Here is a 19,210-nt window from a genome sequence, read left to right on the forward strand (position 1 = left end):
TGATGCGGTACTGAGAGGAAGTAAGACTCTGAGATTCCAAGAATGGGCTACATACACCGCCCTCTGGGTGCCTGAGGTGGGGCCAGTCACTTCATCTCTCTGACTCAGTTTCCAGATCCGAACTATGGACCCAACACTCCTGCCTTTGTTGTGGGAACCCAGTGAGAACTGGGCGTGAATGCGCTTCCGAAATCACAAACGCCTGGGCACCCAGGGTTCACTGGGCGATCAGGATCGGTGATCATTTTCCCGGTAAATTTACGGTGACCACCCACCGGCGCCCGGCCGTGCCCCAGGAACTCATCCCTGCTTAAAAGGGGGAAACGGCTCCATTTACCTTCAGGGTAATAATCCGGCTGGGAGTCTTGATTTCGAAAGTTCCCTCCTCGGCGTCCACCTTGCAGTCAAAGACCGCACTGGAGAGGTCGATGCTGTCCAAGGGATTGGCATCCTGCGCGGTCCGCGAATAATACAGGTGACATTTCCTCTCGTCGTAGAAGAACCAGCGAGATTTCCAGCCCCGGATGGGCCCCTTGCCGCCAAACTTACTTAAGTATCCACAGAGTTTCTTGGGGGCCGTTTCCAGGGGCCGGGCGCAGCCCTCTGACTCCTCGGGAGGCAGCACCTCGGGGCCCCTGGCCACAGGCTCACCGGACCTGAGGGCAGGGGAACTAGGCTCCGGGGGTTTCTCCTGGGCGCCCTCCATCGCCGCTCTGGCCGCGCAGGGTGAGGAGGTCCGCAGCCCGACTTGGGACGAATCTCGGAGGCTCTGAGGGCGATCTGGGCGCGAGGGCGGGCCCAGGGGTGACCCGCTGCGGTGAGCGAGCCTCACTGACCAAAAACCCAGTAGGGTGGCGGGCCACACCCCTCCCGCCCCTCGGAAACCAAACCACGCCCACCGACACGCCCCCACAGACTCCTCCTACCCCGCCCACTTCCGGGTTTTGTACCCGCCGGTCAGTCATCTTAACTAAGGGCAGGTGCAGGGCGTGAGGAGGGCCTCTGGCTGGAGGCGTGGTGTCACTGAGCTAGGTTAACGGGCGGGAGAGAAACGGGAAGGGATGCCTGTCACTGACTGTACCGTCCTGGTAACTCGCGTAGTAATGTAGAAGGAAAGGTCCTCACGCCGATGGGCCGCCGCCTTTTCTCCCCAGGGGCCGCGCGGGTCTCCGTCGGACGGTGCATCACGCGCCCATTGGCTGAGAGAGACGCCGGGCTCGGTGGCACCACTTCCGGTGTTGGAGGGCGTGTGGGGCTCGTGGGTTCGGCCGCCAACTTTTCTCTTTGCTTTAGTTCTGCGCCTTCGTGGCTCTCAGCCGACCGCGGCGGCCTCCCGCTCCTCTGTCCCAGCTCCAGCTCACCACCTTCGCGCGCCGGTTGCTTAATATAGGGCGCCCAGGCTGGCTGCTGCACTGTAAATTTTGTAGGAACTAATAAACAGTAAATGTACCTAGGCTCAACTTCCTGCCTCTTCTATTCTCTTGCCCTTAACTCTCCCCTTCCTTCCAGTCTAGGGCGCATTCTTCCATTTGGGCTGTGGAGCCCATTTCTGTCCACCCCTCTAGCCCTTTCTTAGCCCCTTCTCTCCGTTAGCTGACAAATATGTTCGATATAGCATTACTTATTATTTCAAAAAACGGGAAAGAATGGCCCTGACTGGTTTGGCTCAGTGGATAGAGCGTCGGCCTGTGGACTGAAGGGTCCCAGGTTCGATTCCGGTCAAAGGCATGTACCTTGGTTGCGGGCACATCCCCAGTAAGTGTTATGCAGGAGGCAGCTGATTCATGTTTCTCTCTCATCTATGTTTCTAACTCTCTAGCCCTCTCCCTTCCTCTCTCTAAAAAAATTCAATGAAATATATTTTTTAAAAAACTGGAAGGGATATAAATGACCCAAAATACGAAATTGGTTAAGTAACTGATTGGGTACTTTTTGCAGAAGGATATGGACTTCTACGGAAAATATTAGGTTGGAAAAACAGGCCACAAAACTTTCGCAAAACTTACTTAACTAAAAATAGTATGTTTATGACAGTAAGGTTGGAAAGATGATGTGTACTATTTGAGTTTTAGGGACATTAGAGAGGAACTCCTGTTGATCTAAATGCATTAATTGCTGTATATCCTAATGGATACACTTCCGGTAATTACATCAAAATATAGTCAATATCCCTCACCTCCTCCTTGGAGGATATTGTTAGCTGCAGAGCAAGAGGTTGTCCCGAAGTGACACCTTGTGGCCTTTGTGGTGTACTGCCCTTGTCTGCATTAGGTGTTCCCAAGCTTTTTTGTCAAAGGGCTTGAAAGAGGCACTCAGGAATAACCCTCCCACAACATAACCCAAACAGGCAGGTTAATAATCTGACATCCTTAAAAACAACGTATTTTACATAGACCTTCAACCCACTTATTTAGTGAAGGCAAGAGAAACAGATTATCAACAAAAGCATGTGTTTCTTCATGTTCAATAAGGGTTTATTACATGCACTAATGAACATTATATTTTAAGTTATTTGGGCGTGTTTTCCATGTCGATTTTTTTCTTCTCTTTCTATGGGATAGTTTTAGTTCTCTTATAAAGGAAAGAGTACAGTCTTATTGAAAATATGTTTAAAAATTTTAGCTTTCTGGTGAACAAAACATCATGATATACTTTCTAACATACCTATTTTTGAGTAGTATCATTTTCAATTGATAAAACCCAAGGATTCATGTTTATTTGACACATGATTTTCAAATAGATAATGTTTAAAGGGATTAGGTTCATTTAAACTGACAAGCCATTTGCAAACACGGTTCTCATTGGCAGTTTTCCTATAAAATATTAAATCAGGCAAACAGATAAACAACGTTTAATTTTGCAATTTAATATGACACTCAAGGTCAGCTACTTGGCAGGATCACTGTAACAAATGTCTACTCCATCAGCCCAATTTTGCATGAATGAGCCTCATGGAAATTCAGTTCTACACATGAAGCACATGTTTTACAGCACTTACTAGTAGTTATAGAATCTTGAAAGAAATGACCTGACATTTCAGATATTGAAGACTGTTCTATTTTATATCCCATTTCAAATTCTGAATGTAAACCAGATTATACAAAAGGAACTTTAGTTCCAGGGAAACTTGCTTTTAAATTTTTTATTTTATTTTAAAGAATCAAATAACATGAGAGAATATTTTTAGTTTAATTTTCACAAGTATATAAGCCAGAGAAATAAAAAAAAAACTAGATTTCCAAGTTTTATGTTCTTGGTATACTTGCTAAGAAATGCAGGAGTGTCATTTAATTGATGGGGAGAGAAAATTCTCATGGGAAATTAAATATCAAATCTTGGTGGTACCTTCATCACTTCTTCTCTAGTGTCTCCAGAGTTAGACTGTCTGTATTTGAATTCTGGCTCTATAATCACAGATGTCTGACCTTGGACATAGTTACTTAGCCTCTCTGCCTGAGTTTCTTCATCTGTATGACAGGATAATTATAGTACCTACCAGGTAGTGTTACTACATGATTATGTGAGATAAACCACATAAAGTGCTTACACAGTGTCTGGCCCATAGAAAGTATTTGGCAAGTGTTAGCTACTAGGATTAGCGTGAGTTCTAGGAATCCTAGGGTCTTCGAGCTGGTAGGGACCTCCCAACATTTATTTGTACCAGATCATTTTCTAAACTCTCTTATTTTTATTCAAGATTCTATAAACACTATAAAACATGCTTGGCATATAGTTACCCTTGGTGGGGATGGGTAGTGGGGAAGATGGTATGAGGATCCTCCCCTATTGGGGTGGAGAGGTTATTTGCAGCAAGAAACTGGGAGAGGGAAGGAGTTAAATTTGACACTACCTCCATCCTAGAATTTTCCCTCCATCCCTCCTCCCTCCTTTCTTCCCTACCTTTTCTTTTTTTCTTTTCAGCCCATTGTCTCATCAATTTATCTATAAAATCTTTTGTCTCATGGAAATGAGGTTTTACTAATTTTTCCTGAGACTAAGATTTGGCATTTACTTCTGTTTCCTGCAGAAAATCTTTTCCCAAAGTATGTTCAGTCTCAGCTTGCTGTGTGCTATTTGTCTTTATGCTGCAGAATCTTCATAGACTCTGATGGATTTTTTTTTTTACTGTCCAGGAAAAGGCATATTTTATTGAGGTATATACTAAATGATGTGTGATTTCTTTATATACATGTATGATTTTTATAGAAATATGTATATGTAACATATACATATTTATATTTTTATATGTGTATCTATATATAAAAGGCTAAGTGACCGTCCGACCGTCCGACCGTCCGACCATTTGACTGGCCAGTAGGTATGATGCGCATTGACCACCAGAGGGCAGATGCTCAATGCAGGAGCTGCTGAGCTGCTGTGACTTGGCAGCAGCGGTTCTCAGGTGACGCACCCCAGAACCAGAGAGGAATGAGCCCGATTCCTCGCGGGGCTGTGCGATTCCATCTTCGGCCATGGGTTATGTTGTTGTTGGGGCACTGTTGGCCCCGAATCTGGTTTACTGCCGAGCTGCAGTGACCGCAGATGCCCTTCGAGCCACAGCGCTGCCCCAGGTGCAGCTGGCCGGGGAGGGACTGCCGGAGGTTGGCTCTAGGGCATGTCCGGCCCCATCTTGCCCAGTCCCACCCCACTGGCCACTTTCTAATTAATTTCTTTTCAATGTGCACGAGTCTGTGCACTGGGCCACTAGTATAATATATAAAATATACATATGTGTGACTATATGTATATGTGTTACTATACACATATAAGCACATATCGTAAGTGTACAGCTCAAAGAAATATTTTCTGTTGTTAATCCTCATCCAAGGATAATTTTCCATTGATATTTAGGGAGAGTGGAGGAGAGAGGGAAAGACAGAGAGAAACATTAATGTGAGAGAAACCCATTGACTGGTTGCCTCCTGCATGAGCCCTGACCAGGAACCAGGCCAGGGAGTAGCCTGCAACCAAGATACAGGCCCTGGACCAGAAATGAACCTTGGACCTTTTGGTCCTCAGACTGATGCTCTAGCCACTGAGCCAAATAAGCTAGGGCTCAAAGAATTTTTATGTAGTGAACACAGGCCTGTAAACACTGCTCAGATCAAGAACCAGAACATTACTAGCACCCAGAAGCCCTCCTCACACCACCTTCCCCACCCGGGGTAACCACTATTCTGATGTCTAAAAATTAGTTTTGCTTCTTTTTAAACTTATTAAGGAATCTTACAATACATCCTCTTTTATGTCTGGCTTCTTTCACTCTGCATGTTTGTTTTTTTTAAGATTCATTAATATTGTCACATGTAGTTGTAGTTTTTTCCATTCTCACTGCTGTATAATATTCCACTCTGTGAATATACTACATCATATTTTTTTTCTGACCTACTGTTGATAGCATTTGCCAGCCTGGTCATTTCTAAGCAATGAATATCATATCCAGGGTTGGCATTTCCCCCAGAAGGGTGAGCATCTTCTATCTTGCCTTTGGATGCGGGCAGAATCCTTCTGTCAGATCTTGGAGGCTTGAATGCTTCAGATGCAGTGGTCAGGGGGGATATGGGCGATGAGCAACTTGGGCAGAGCTTTGTTTCTGCTTCTTCCATGTTGTTGGCTTGCCTGGGCTTCGGTGCAGTAAGGGTTTCCCCCTCTCACGTTTTCTGGGCCAGAGGTGCCCAGACTGGGGTTCATAGCCTCAGTCTACTCCACAGGTGAATTTCAGAGGCGTGCAAATCTAGACATTAAAAAAATTGTTTTTTCATTTTAAGGTAATCTAAAATAAATTAAATAGGCATATTCTGGGTGACCTGAATCCAGCTACTTCTGATGAGGCAGTGTAAGGAAGTGTAAGAGGGTGAGCTCTAGCATCAAATTCCTTCTCTACCATTCCAGCTGTGTGACCCAGGACGGCACTCACCTTCCGTGCCGGTGTCTAGTTGCAAAAGGGCAGCAATGATTGTCCCTGCTCTAGAGTCCCTGTGAGATCTAAATGAGATTATGCCTGCAAAGCACTAAGCCTAGCGTTTAATGAGCATCAGCACTCAATCACTGTTTGATTTGTGTGTGTTATCTGGGGGGCCCCTTGACTGTCAAAGGCTCATGAGAAAAAAGCAAAGGTGGATTGAATAGAGAAGTGATGTGTTAGAGCTGAGTGAAGGCCACGTGACATCATGTCCTGCTGAATAAATGAAGTTGTCACAGTAGTTTAAATAAAGAAAAGCAGTTTGATAATTGAGTCATCACACCAGGCAGGCTGAATTCAAAGGAATGTGCCCGGGAGCAGTTGGTGCTACGCTCGCACAGCGAGCTGCAATTTATTTTTCAGCAAAAGCTTATTTGTCCCATTAAATCAGTGTTGTTAATATGTTTTTTTAAATTGGTTTTGTCATTTTGTTTGCATTTGATTTATAAATTTATTTGGCTTTTACATGAAGGATTTAAGCATGTGTTTATATCTAGTTTGAACATATTTAGGTAATTTTCTTTATAAAAACAATTGAAGTCAACACCATGTCTTAAAAGGTGTCTCTACAATTTCCAAGTTTGAGGAACACTGCCCTGGGTCTTTTCCATTGGGATTCAGATGGAGAAAAAGCAAATGTATTTCCTCTTGGCTCAGAGCCCTAACTCCCCATGTGCCAGAACTCTCCAGTAACAGGCTGGTTGACCAGAGCAAGAGAGCAGCCATGACCTTGAGAGCAAAGACGGCCAAGCTAATAGCTCTGCAGGCGGGCAGCTTCTCCAATTTCACTCATTCCAAAGCTGTGAGCAAGGAGTTTATTTTGTGAGATAGGTGAGCATGGTGTTACTGGTCTTGCTTTCTAGGATTTCTACCTTTGCGTTTAGGATCTTTGAGATATATGGTTCTACAGGATAAAATGTTTCCTGTTACTTATATAACCTAGATGTCAGCAAGGGTGATCAGGCCCAGTGAGATCTAGAGGGGATACGCCACACTTCGCATTCTTGCGCCTTTCCGATGCTCCTGTGAATTTCTCCTGTGAATTTCTGGGAGCTGACGTGCTCATGATCACCTGCGGCTCCACTTTCCTGCTTGTGCAGGGAGTGTATTTTCCCTCTGCATCCTGCGGTTTACTTCTTCCATCCCCACTTGGGCCTCCACCTAAATCCAAAAAGTATTTGTCTCTTTCTTTCATTTCCACCCAAACCCACAAGACGTTTGCTTGTATAGTAAAGGTTCCTGAAAGTTTTTAGGGACATTCTGCAGGAGGGGGTGAAGTGAATGAAGGAGAGGGTTTACCTCACAGCAACACAAATGACTTAAAATCAAATGTTTGACATCTCTGTTCTTAAAGGTCTTTTGGCCACTTTGCCATGGTACTTGAACTTGGCTTCCCTCCTCTCTCACCTCTCTCTCTCCTTCCACTCCTTAATTTCTAATCTTTTTGCCCTGTCTCTCTTTAGCCTTGTTTCCAGAATCTCTCTCCCGGCCCCATGGTGAGTCAAGATATTTTCCCTAACAAGCATGCTACCTAAGAAGCATGCTATTGTCCGATTAGAGGAGGTGGGTAATGAGGCTGGAAAGGAGCAGGGGCCAAATCTCACAGGCTGTCATGGTCTGGACGGGGAGTCAGGGCTGGGGGGGCGGGGGAAGTAAGGTTTCTGGATTAGTTAGGAACCTTTTGGTTGCAAGTAATGAGATCTGAACTTGAACCAACCCTGACAAAAAGGGTGATTTATTGGAGGAGCGGAGATTCCAAGGAAGGCCTGCACCCCCCAGCAGGGAAGGCTCAGGGTGCTGCTGGTCTTCAGGAACAGCTGTCCTTGATCGGCTTCATTTTTCTGTTCTGTGGCTGACTGCATTGTTTTACATGGAGGAGTCCTGGGGAAGGGACTACCTGGCCCAGCTCAGGTCAGGTTCCCACTTTAGATCCATCACCTGTGGCCAGAAGCTGTGCCAAATGGTAACAGGGCTGTGCTGTCAGCAGAAGGCAGGGAGGGCAGCTTCTGAAGGCAGGAACAATGCTGAGCAGGCAACCCCAGAACCGCCCCTTGAGTTTCTGAGCAGAGGAATATGGCCTGAAATGACCTGCATTTTGGGCTTGAGAGTAGGCATTACAGACGACAGTTTTTTCCCTTTTATTCATAAAAACAAATTTGCAACAATTTATTAAAAATTGATACCATGCAATAGGGGGACGAGAAATTCCTCATGTACATTTGATTCTGGCAGTTCCAGTCTAATTTAAAGCGTTTGTGCACTAACATCATTGGAAAACACCTCAGGCTGAATGAAGCCTTTTCGGAAATGTGCGGTGTGTTTGCTGCGTATAAAAGAACAGACCGTTAAATAGCTAGAGTCACTTCTGTGGGTCTTGTTATTTGCAGGGAAATTTTAAAAAATGGGTGAACCTACAGTATCATTAAGACAGAGAATGTACTTTGTGGGTTAACCTAGAAGACTGTGCACGTTCAGGAGTCACAATGGGGTACAGACGCACACACTCACCTCTGACTGTCCAATACTTTTTGTTTCTTTTTCCCCCTGCTATGCTGGAATAATATTTCTACAGGTATTTTTTGTGTGTATACATTATGTACAATGAATTGTCTCTTTCTCTTTGAAAAATTAATGTGACCCTTTAAATTAAATCTGATTTTGGTGAAATCAAGAAAGCAAGTAAATACTGTAATACACAGTGAGTGACAACACCGGTTTTTAGTGCCTAAACAGACAATGACTTCAACTTGACCTGTGATGTGTTAACATTTTTTCCCCTAAAAGCTACAGTACCTCCATAACCTCTCTGGGGGAGGGGAGAGGAAAGCTACACTACGTGAAATAGGGTGTTCTGAAATGTTGGCGATGGTAAGATTCCCGTGGGCCCTTTTGTCAAAGCCTGGTGGTGACAGCAGCATATTCCTGACTTCAGTGGTCTGGGAGGAGATTATTGCCTGCCTGTGGAAGCTGCCATTAGGTTTCTTTAGGGAGTGAGCGACTGCTCCGTTGTGCAGATGTCCTGGACGTTGTCCTTCAGGCCTTTCTTCAGCAAAGAATGAACCTGTCTAGGAAGGTCACAAAAGTCATAGGGAGCCTCTCTTCTGCCAGCTGATCCTGGTAGAGGGCTGTGTTGGGAGCTTCTCTGGGCCACTCCCCTGGCTGTTGTGAGGGCTGAAGGTCACGGTCATCCTGATACCTCATGGATCAGGCCGCTTCACTGTTTGGTATGAAGCTTTCCTGCATGAGATCAAGTGAGATAGGCAGGATGGGTATTATTTCAACCCCACCTTGTTAGAGAGGGGAGACTGAGGCTCAGAGAGACACTAGTGGCCTGCCCAGGATCATGGAGGGAGTCAGCAGTGGAGTAAAGACTTGAACCCAGGTGTGTCTTACTCTCAGGCGGTGCTCTTTGGGGTTCAACTACAAGGAAAGAGTGACAATGTGCTGACTGCTCACCCCTGTGACCCCCATGGGCACAGCTCACCAGTTTGCCTGGAGTGAAGGATGCCTTGTGAAGCTGAGAGAAGCCCTCAGCCAGCAACTCCTTCCCCTATGAGTACAGCGATGTCTTCTAGAAGAATGCCCATGATTCACTTTGGTCAGAAACAAAGTCATTGGGAAAAAACAATAACAGCAACAACCCAGCAAGCCCTTGGGCCCTGATGAGAGAGGTTAAAGTGCACAATCTTTCTGTTTTGTGTATGCTGGGAGTAGGCATCCCATGATTAGCTCAGGTGGCTCCCCTTATTACCAGGAACACCTGATACAAACACAAGGACATGGCCAATGAGGTGGGTGCATGACCGACTGTCGGTGAATGCTGCAGAGCATGTCTGCAGTGACGTGCCCTAAATCCCCACGGTTCAGAACGGGTGTTAATTGTGTTAATGTGTGGCATTTATCAGAGAGTTAAGGTCCCACCAGGAGGCATGTGAGCCAGCCTGCGCCCGCACCCCAGCCCTGGGCCACCTGCTGCAGAGCTGTGCCTGGCTGCCCTTCCTGCGGGCTTCCTGCTCCAGGAAGGCTGGTTGGCTGGACTGGCAGCTGGGGGCCTGACTGTCCTTCCCACCTCCGTTCCCAGAGGGGAGAAGGGCTGGCCTGGGGTCTGCAGCCAGCAATGGGTGTGCAGAGGCAAAGGCCGTTTCTCCAGCAGCCCTTCCTCTTCCCAAGGCTGTGCAGCGTCTTCTAGCTGGAGTTCTAGTGACTCTTTCCTTGTCTAGGTTTTTTTCTCTCAAAGTTTCAAATATTTCAGTTCCTCCTGTTTGCAGACATTAAGGAAGAAGTCATTTCCATCCCTCTTCTTTGTGAAAGAATAAACACTTCACAAATAAGGCGCGTGGTCAGGTGCCAAGTGCGCCCCATCCTGTCCACCTGAGTGCCATCCAAGAGTCCTGCAAGGCCAGCATGGCGCCCAGCTTCTCCGCAGCCAGATCCGACAGTGTTCCTGTAGCAGACGCCTCTGCTCTGTGTGGTTCTGTCATGGGGGAGGCCCAGCCCCAGGCCTACCACCCTCACAGGCCCGAGACCATAACTCGGAAGGAGGGTGGCACATGTCTGTGGCGGGGGCTGGCGGTGGGGCTGACGCAGGGGCTGACACAGCTGGCGTCCACACCTCCAATGGATGGGAGGTAGGCGTGGTGGAGGATGGGGAGCTGGAGGGACAGCCGGCGCTGGATGCTGTGGCAGGGAGAGAGAGAGAGAGAGAGAGAGAGAGGGAGGAGTGTTAAGGGAGGCTATCTGGCTGCTCACCAGAAAGGACTTGGACTTACTTTGGCTAAGAGGCTGATGGTAGTAGCACAGTTTTCTCTGAATTCTCTGAATTCAAGATCATCTAACCATTCACCCGTCTAGCAGTATTTAATGCAGGCCTACCTGTACCGCCCTGGCAATAACCAGGGAGACAGTAAGCAAGGAGGGTGCTCCTTGAGCTTCTGGTGATTCCTAAGAATAAGGCTTTGCCCTTTCAACAGGGCTTTCTGCAAACACAGACAGCTCTCATTGTCTACTCTTGCAGGCCTCCACATGGACGTGGCTTTGGGTTTCATCCCGGAAAGCCTTCTCAGCTGACCCATCCTTCCCCACTGGCTCTGCCACCCTGCCTCGTCCAGGAACTCAGCCCTTCTTGCTGGGCCAATTCCAGAAGGTTCCTTCCTGGTCTTTGGTGACTAGCATTATTTTTTCAACACTGAGATGGGACACTCAGGGCCCTCTAAGATCTGTCTCTTGTCAGATTCTCCAGTTGGATCTTCTACCCCCTACTCTCTGTAAACTCTACCCTCTGGCAGCTAGTTTCCCCTAAAACACTGCTCATGGCCACTCTCCATGCCTTTGCATAGGCTGTTTCCCCAGCCTGGGGAACCTTGTTCTACTTCCCATCTGATGAGCTCTTTTCCTACAAGATCCAGTTCAAATGTCACCTTTGTGCTAATTCCCCCAGAGGATGAGCCCATTCCTCCTCTGAGCCCTCAGAGCCCTTGGAAACTTCTGAAATGCAGTCGGAAATACCAGAGCTGGAGCTGGGGAGGGTTTGCTTGACCGATGGAGGAGCAGACTGGAAACGGAACTGCCTTCCAACTCCCTTCTACTGCCACACCTCCATGCTCACCTTCTCATCAGTCTTCACATGACTGGCAGGTCAGGAAGTCACCTTAGTTGTTGGAAAAGCTGCTTTGGGGGAATGTGCGCAGGCCATTGCCCCTGCTTTGCTCAGCTGCGCTTTGTGCACTTCTCCACGGCAGCTGGGAAGCTGCATTCCCTGTATTCTTAGGCCTGCTGTGTCCCCATTGCCTGGCCATGCAGGTGGGACGAAACTCCAGATCTCCACGAAAACCCAGAAGGCAAAGGCAGTATTCCCGTTATAAAGATGAGTTTATGTAACTTGCTCACAGAAACAAACAAGGTGGGACTTATGCTTCTGTGAAACCACAGTTTTGTGGAGGAGGCCAATCACAGTGGCTGCCTCAATGAACAGGTTGTGCTCTGGACTGTAGGTAGGGCATTGGTCGGGATCTGAGATGGATGGGGACACATTTGCAGGGCGGGCTGCCCCCACTCCTTATAAGGACCTGTTGGCCAAAAGGGCTTCTCCCAAGAGATACTTTGCAGATGTTCACGAGATAAGGGTGTTGGAGATCTCATTTTGAAATTGAAGTCGAACCTTTGTAACATTAACTATGATCAATTCCTTAAGGCAAGATGGTGTTGGAAAAGAGTCCAGAACAAGGGAGCTGAAGAATAAACTCTGACCTGGGGAAGGACCATCTACCTGGGCAAGGTGGGCATCTGTCTGGTTGTCAGAGCCACAGAATTCTACTGTCTGGTGGGATCCTGTTTACATTTTCATTCATTCAACAGACACTTGCCAAGAACCTACTTGGCACTTGAACCTGTGTTCAGTCCAAGGGACATATGAAGGACCCATATCTTACTGTCATGGTGCTGACATTCTAGTGTACGTAAATCGCTGACGCATGCCATGCAACCATCACTAATTGTTCTGACTGTAAGCCAGTGAGCCTTGGAGCTAATTGGTTGGAGAGCTATTAGCTCTAACACTGAATGGCCCCAAATGGCAAGGCAGTTGGTGATTCAGCTGCTTTTGCTGGGTCTCACTGCTTGTCACTTCCCAGGAGCCAACTTACAGGGTTGACATTTCTAATCTCTGCTTCCAATCTGTTGTGAACTGGGAAGAACGAAAAACTACCAGTGGGAACAAAGCGAACTGAGATGTCCAGGTCTTTGCTTAGAAGTTTCCTTCTCATGAGTTTTCTCTGACCACCCTATGTAAAACTATACTTCTAACCCTCTTCCCTGCTTTATTTTTCTCCAAGCACCCACCATTTAACATACTAAGTTTTGCTTTTTAAATTAAGTAATTGTCTTAAAAATAGACTGGTAGCTCCATGAAGGGAGGGATTTTTGTCTGTTTTCTTTACTGCTGTGTTTGACACATAGTAGGTCTCAGTAAATCATCCTATCTAATAAAAGAGTAAGATGCAAATTAACCATCACTCAGTTACGCTACCAGCCAATAGGAGTGAGTATGCAAATTACCCAACAAAGATGGCCACGCCCATAGCGGCCAGGCAGTGGCATCCAGCAGCTCCAAGCCCCGCCATGGCAGTACTGGGGCTGCGGGGGGCCGGATGGGGACACAAACCCGCAGGGAAGCTGGCACTCCACAGCCCCAAGCCCCGCCATGGCAGCGCTGGGGCTGCGGGGGCCGGATCGGGGACACAAACCCGCAGGGAAGCTGGCACTCCACAGCCCCAAGCCCCACCATGGCGGTACTGGGGTTGCGGGGGGCCGGATCAGGGACACAAACCCACAGGGAGTTCGGCACCTTGCAGCCCCAAGCCCCACCATGGTGGCGCTGGGGCTGCAGGGGGCCAGATCTGGACACAACCCCTCAGGGAGGCCAGCACCCAGCAACCCCAAGGCCCACCACTGTGGTGCTGAGGCTGATGGGGGGTGGGGGAGGGCAGCGGAGACACAAACCCGCAAGAAACCTGTGGAAAGGGAGATAAACTATCATAACTTTAGCTCCCTTTCCACAAGATGAGAAAACTGCCCCTGGTTTATTTAGTGATGGGGCCCACACCTTTCTACAAACACAGGGTATGTTATGACCACTCCCAGGAAGGTCTGGTCAGAATACCGTCTCCAGGGAATAATGCTACTGTGGCAAATCATCTAAGAGAGGAAACAAGCTTTTGTTGGGTTTATTCTGAAGGTCAGAGAACATGCCACCCCAGCATATGCTGTGTTGTTATATTGATGATCTTGACCTGCAGATGCTTGAAAAACAGCAAATGCATGCAGAGGCTTTCACTGAAGTCTCCTGATCTGCCTAAAATTGGACCCCCCAAAAGGAGCTCAAATGTCATGGGTCCCCTTCACGGGAGAAGTTTCATCAGGCAGAGAAGACTGACTCCTGTCACAGGACAGGAGAGTAGAAGTTGACATCACACCCAAACTTTGTTACAAACTATTTCCCCCACCTCCATTCATCTTTCCTAAAAATCATTTACTCTCCTCTAAGAGGCCTACATCTCCTGTCCCCTTTCCCTAGGAAGAAGGTATTTAAATCTGCATTCTAAGCCACCTTGAGGAGTTACTCATTTTCCCCTGGGATCTCCCACATATACACGAGGCACACATGTTAATGAACTTTTGTTTTTCTCTTGGTGATTTGTCTTTCATTACAAGGGCCTCCACTAAGAACTCAGAAAGGTAGAGGAAAACTATTTTTCCTCCTCCATAATTCTATCTCGGGAAATCAAGGCCCCAGCTGAACAATGAGGTTGGCTCAAGTACCAAGCAATCCCGGCTGACGGGAGGGAAGCTTCTAGGGAGAAATCAATGATATTGGCATCAAAGTGGCATGGAGGGCACACACATGGTTGCTGGTGGGAGTTTAAAGTGGTTCAATATTTTTGGAGGATAATTTGGCAAATTCGATAGAAATGTTCAAGGTACATCCAAGAGTCTTCTATTAGGAATCGCATCTGCTGAGATAAAGCACAAGCGTATAAGCCCTGGTCAGAACCCAGGATGCTACTGCGGGATCCCCTACCACGATAGGAAAACCTGGGAACAACCTGCATTTTTAGGACAAGGTGGCATCTATACTAATAAAAGGGTAATATGCTAATTAGACTGAACATCTTCCGGATGACCTTCCAGATTTCCTTCCGGACGTCCTTCCCGACAAAGCCATGTTGGCAGGGCCAAGGCAGAGGAGCTTAGAGGCGATCAGGTAGGGAGGGGAGAGCAGTTAGGGAGAACAGGCTGTCAGGGGAGAGTACTTAGGGGATCAGGCCAGCAGGGGAGAGCAGTTAGGGGGATCAGGCTGGCAGGCAGGTGAGCAGTTAGAAGTCAGGGGTCCTGAGGGGTCCCAGATTGGAGAGAGTGCAGGCTGAGTTGAGGGGACCCCCTTCCCATGCACAAATTTCGTGCACCGGGCCTCTAGTTGTTAAATAAATGCATTTAGCAAGATTAAGTTTTATACATAATAAAGCCAATGTGCTACAGTGGAGAACATGAGATTTGATATTAGACAGACCCAAGTTCAAATCCCATCTCCTGCACATAGCAACTGGATGAGCTTTGACGAGTCACCACCTCCTTTTTTGAATGTTAGTTTTCTCATCTGTACAATGAGCATTGTCATCTGACCTGCACCATGGGATTGCTGTGGAGTTCAAATAAAATAATGGGCATGAAGACATGGTGCATGGTAAACTGTAAACTGTTCTGCAGGTGTCATGTACTCTGGCAGCAATTCTCAAGGAGAAGGTACTTACTGTTCTGGGGAGTTTATATCTTCTATAGGATCTTTGCATGTTCTCGACGGCTCTGTTGTGTTCCATTGCAGCTGGGGATTTTGATCGAGGTGATTTTTTAAAATGGCCTTTCCTCCATCTGAAGGCAAAACAACGTCACAACACGCGATATTAACTTGATTTTTAAAAATTGACAATGCAGTATTTGTAGGATGTTGCCCCAGGAGAGAGGATGCAAAAGAGTGCAGCATCCCTCTGCATTCTCCAAGCCATGGTCTCTTCAGCAGTTCTCCTGGGACCAAGGCTGGGAGCGGAGAAGCCTCCACCCAGGGATGGAAGTGGCGTGCTGGAGATGTGTATGGTGTGCCCCCTGCCCTCCTTTTCTCCAAGAACAAAATAATAAAATGGGGGTGGGGATGTGAAATCAGGTCAACCAATGTAGGCAACATATAATTTCTCCTTATATATATGGAAATAAGCTTGTTACCTGAGTTATAATATATTTTGGCTCACTTGTTGTTTAATTATTTTACTACTTATGATGGCTTTTGCAGTGTGAAAAAATTTTCTTTTGGCCCTGGCCAGGTGGCTCAGGTGGTTGGAACTTCATTCCATACTCCAAAAGGTTGTGGGTTTGATTCCCGGTCAGGACACATACCTAGGTTGCAAGTTCAAGATCAGAGTGCGGTCAGGGCATGAATAGGAGACAACCCATCGATGTTTCTCTTTCACATCAATGTTTTTCTCTCTCAAATCAATAAAAATTTATCCTTGGGTTAGGATAAAATTTTTTTTTCTTTTGTAGTTGAATTTATCAACCTTTTCTTTTGTGGTTTCTATGTTTTGCAACAAACTTAAAAAGTCTTTCCTTTCTCTGAGATTATAAAATAAATTCTTCTATACTTTCTTTTAGTATATTCATGGTTTTACCTTTAATATTTAAATCTTTTATCCTCTTGGATTTTTGTGTAAAGTGTAAGGATCTAACATTATTTTTATCCCAATGACATTTATTAAATAATTCATTCTCTTACTAATTTGAAATGCCAACCTTTTACGAGAAATAATTTTTATTCTTTCAATTTCCTTGTTACCTCAATTTAAACATTTTAAACAATCAATATACAATAAATTTATAATACTGCTTTTATAATATATTAATTATATTATATATTAAAATTAATTATAATTTTTATATATTAATTTTATAATAAGAATACTTATTACTCATGTAATAATAAAAGAAACAAGATTTTTTCATTAACTTAAAAATTAATTTTATAATAAAAATGAATATATGCTAGTGACAAAATGCAAACAATAGAGAAGTATATAAAATGAAATGTAAAAGATTCCCTTCTCACCCATCCTTCCACACAGGTGGATACTGTTAACTATTTGGTGTCTGTTCTTCCAAATAATTTTAAAAATGCACTTATATACACATGCATTTTATATATATCATAATGCTAGTCTTCATCTTGCTTTTCACTTGGAGATCTTGCCATAACTGCACAGATAGATTACTTTTTTTTGGTTAATCCTCACCTGAGGATTTTTTTTTCCCATTGATTTTTTTTTTTTTTTTTTTTTTTAGAGAGAGTGGAAGGGAAGGGAAGCAGGGGAGAGAGAGACATCGATGTGAGAGAGATACATCGATAGGCTGCCTCCTGCATGTACTCTGACTGGGGCCAGGGATCAAACCTGCAATCAAGCACATGCCCTTGACTGAAAATCAAACCTGTAACCCTTCAGTGCCCAGGCCTATGCTCTAACCACTGAGCATACCAGCCAGGGCCCACGTCACTTTTTTTTTAAAACATATTTTATTGATTTTTTACAGAGAGGAAGGGAGAAAGATAGAGAGTTAGAAACATTGATGAGAGAGAAACATCGGTCAGCTGCCTCCTGCATACTCCCTACTGGGTATGTGCCTGCAACTAAGGTACATGCCCTTTACCAGAATCGAACCTGGGACACTTCAGTCCGCAGGCCAACACTCCATCCACTGAGCCAAACCGGTTAGGGCCCACCTCACTTTTTAATAGCTGTATTATGCGCCTTGTTTGATTGTACCATAATTAATGAAACTACCCAAATAATGACCATTTGTGTTAATTCCAGTTTTTGTCCCCTAAAAATAATGTGGTGAACAGTGTGTGTCTATATCTTTGCCTCCATGGGAGTATTTCCAAGGACGGGCTCCCGCTAGTGGAATTGCTAGGTTGAGAGATTTCACATCTAACAGTTGGAGAGTGCCAGAATGGCTTCCAAAAAGTTGCAGGAGAATTCTCAGTTCCATACATTCTTACCTACATTGGAATCTAAAATTTTGCTGAAACCAAAATGGCTTGTGTTACTTCAGCTTTCATTTCCCAGGTGGTTGGGGCGAGAGAGGGTCATGTCATATCCTACTGACGATTCCTTTCCTGTACATTGATGTGGCACATTGGAAACTAAGACATGTTGTTGGGAGGAGTACATGTGATCTATTTGCTAAGAACAATGTGCCTCCATCAGAACACTGGGAATGCTGGCCATGTGTGTACAGGAGCAACTGAAGCCCCAGGGTCTGAGAAGCACCAGCCCCAGCTCCAGCAGAGTGGGGCTCTAGATGGACACTGAACTGTGGCCAGAGATGTGGGCTTCAGGTGCTCCAGCTCTGCCTGTGTGACTTCAGACCAGCCCGCCTCTCCCTGACCTCGGTTTCTTCATCTGTAAAACGGAAGGTTGATGGCTGGTATCTTGATACCCAGGCCCGCACGTTCCAGGGACTCCACCTCCTCTTACCTGTGCTCTCGGTGAAGTTCCCCAGGTTGAGGATGTCGTTGAGCTCTTGGTAATGGTTCTGTTTAATGTAGGTGGTCTTTTCTGGCGTGTCCTGCAGTTGCATGGTGACCTCTTCCAAGTCTTTATCAAGCTAGAAGACAAAGGCTCCAGCTGAGTCAGAGCTCTAGCCCAGTCCCTGCCCCAGCCCTGGCAGCCAGGCCTGCAGAGCCAAGAAGCGGCTCACAGGGTCTCAGGGCTGGGCCTCGGGCTGATTCTGGGAGGCACCGAGAGCCAGAGGGGCGGGTGCATGTTGGGGAAGAGATGCAGACGGCCCTGCCAGCTCTTGTTCCAGGAGGAGCTGTGATGAGAGGGGCCTGGGCTTTGCAATGATGTGTCCAGTGCAGCCTTGTGCCTCATGGAGCAGCCCAGGGAGGAGGGGAGAACATCATAATGCAGGCTCTGAAGCTGGACAAGCCTAGAGGCAGGCCCAGAGCTGTTCCTCACTAGCTGTGTGCTGGCTGGTGAGAAGTGAGTTTCAGTTCTTCCATCTGTAGAATGGGTGTAATAATAGTATCTACCTTACAGGGTTCTTATGAAGATTAAATGAGATAATACAATAATTTAGACCAGTGCTTACCACTTATAAGAGTAATCTGCTACTATAAGATCATTACTGTAATTATTATTATTGATACTAGCAGAGTCCTTGGTGTGGGACAGTGGTCGGCAAACTCATTAGTCAACAGAGCCAAATATCAACAGTACAACGATTGAAATTTCTTTTGAGAGCAGAAAACCGACTTCTGCGCATGGGCCACGAAGTTTCAGTCGCACTGTACGTGCGCACCAGCACGTGGTATTTTGTGGAAGAGCCACACTCAAGGGGCCAAAGAGCCGCATGTGGCTCGCGAGCCACAGTTTGCTGACCACTGGTGTGGGGAACAGATCTGCAGCTCTGGCCAGCTCTGAGCCTCACACTGTTGTGGAGAATCAGATCAGTAGAGGTGCCTTCAGGGGAGTTAAGCAGAAGGATCCCAGCCACCTGCAGCTTATGTAAGAATCAGATGCAAGCCCTGGGCAGTTCAGTCCCTGGGGAATGTGCTGGGGAGTGGACCGTAGTTGGGAGGGTAGGGGCACCCTATTACAATATAAGGGAGGGACCACATCAACTGTAAAGTACTGTCCTGAGGTCAAG

General features: G+C 46.4%; 2 protein-coding genes across 5 annotated transcripts in view; both read right to left on the bottom strand.

Moving 5' to 3' along the window:
- TBC1D2 (TBC1 domain family member 2) overlaps window positions 1-805 on the bottom strand; it is a gene marked incomplete at its 5' end in the record, with an annotated part of 42,776 nt that extends 41,971 nt beyond the window's left edge. For 2 of the 4 annotated variants that reach the window (XM_080669384.1, XM_080669383.1), the window contains one exon: window positions 338-706. In XM_080669384.1, the coding sequence (XP_080525510.1) occupies window positions 338-706 (369 nt within the window). Of the gene's footprint in view, window positions 1-337 lie in introns of all 4 variants that reach the window. The other 2 variants (XM_080669380.1, XM_080669381.1) reach the window with 2 other exon arrangements.
- Window positions 806-8,084: 7,279 nt separating this feature from the next.
- GABBR2 (gamma-aminobutyric acid type B receptor subunit 2) overlaps window positions 8,085-19,210 on the bottom strand; it is a 339,710-nt gene continuing 328,584 nt past the window's right edge. The window contains exons 17-19 of the mRNA XM_080668601.1: window positions 18,037-18,166; window positions 15,268-15,385; window positions 8,085-10,639 (exon numbers count right to left, since the gene is read on the bottom strand). Coding sequence (XP_080524727.1) covers window positions 10,474-10,639; window positions 15,268-15,385; window positions 18,037-18,166 — 414 coding nt within the window. The 3' untranslated portion in view covers window positions 8,085-10,473. The remainder of the gene's footprint in view (window positions 10,640-15,267; window positions 15,386-18,036; window positions 18,167-19,210) is intronic.

This window comes from Plecotus auritus (genome assembly GCF_963455305.1).
Source record: "Plecotus auritus genome assembly, chromosome: 5".
Lineage (NCBI taxonomy): Eukaryota > Metazoa > Chordata > Mammalia > Chiroptera > Vespertilionidae > Plecotus > Plecotus auritus.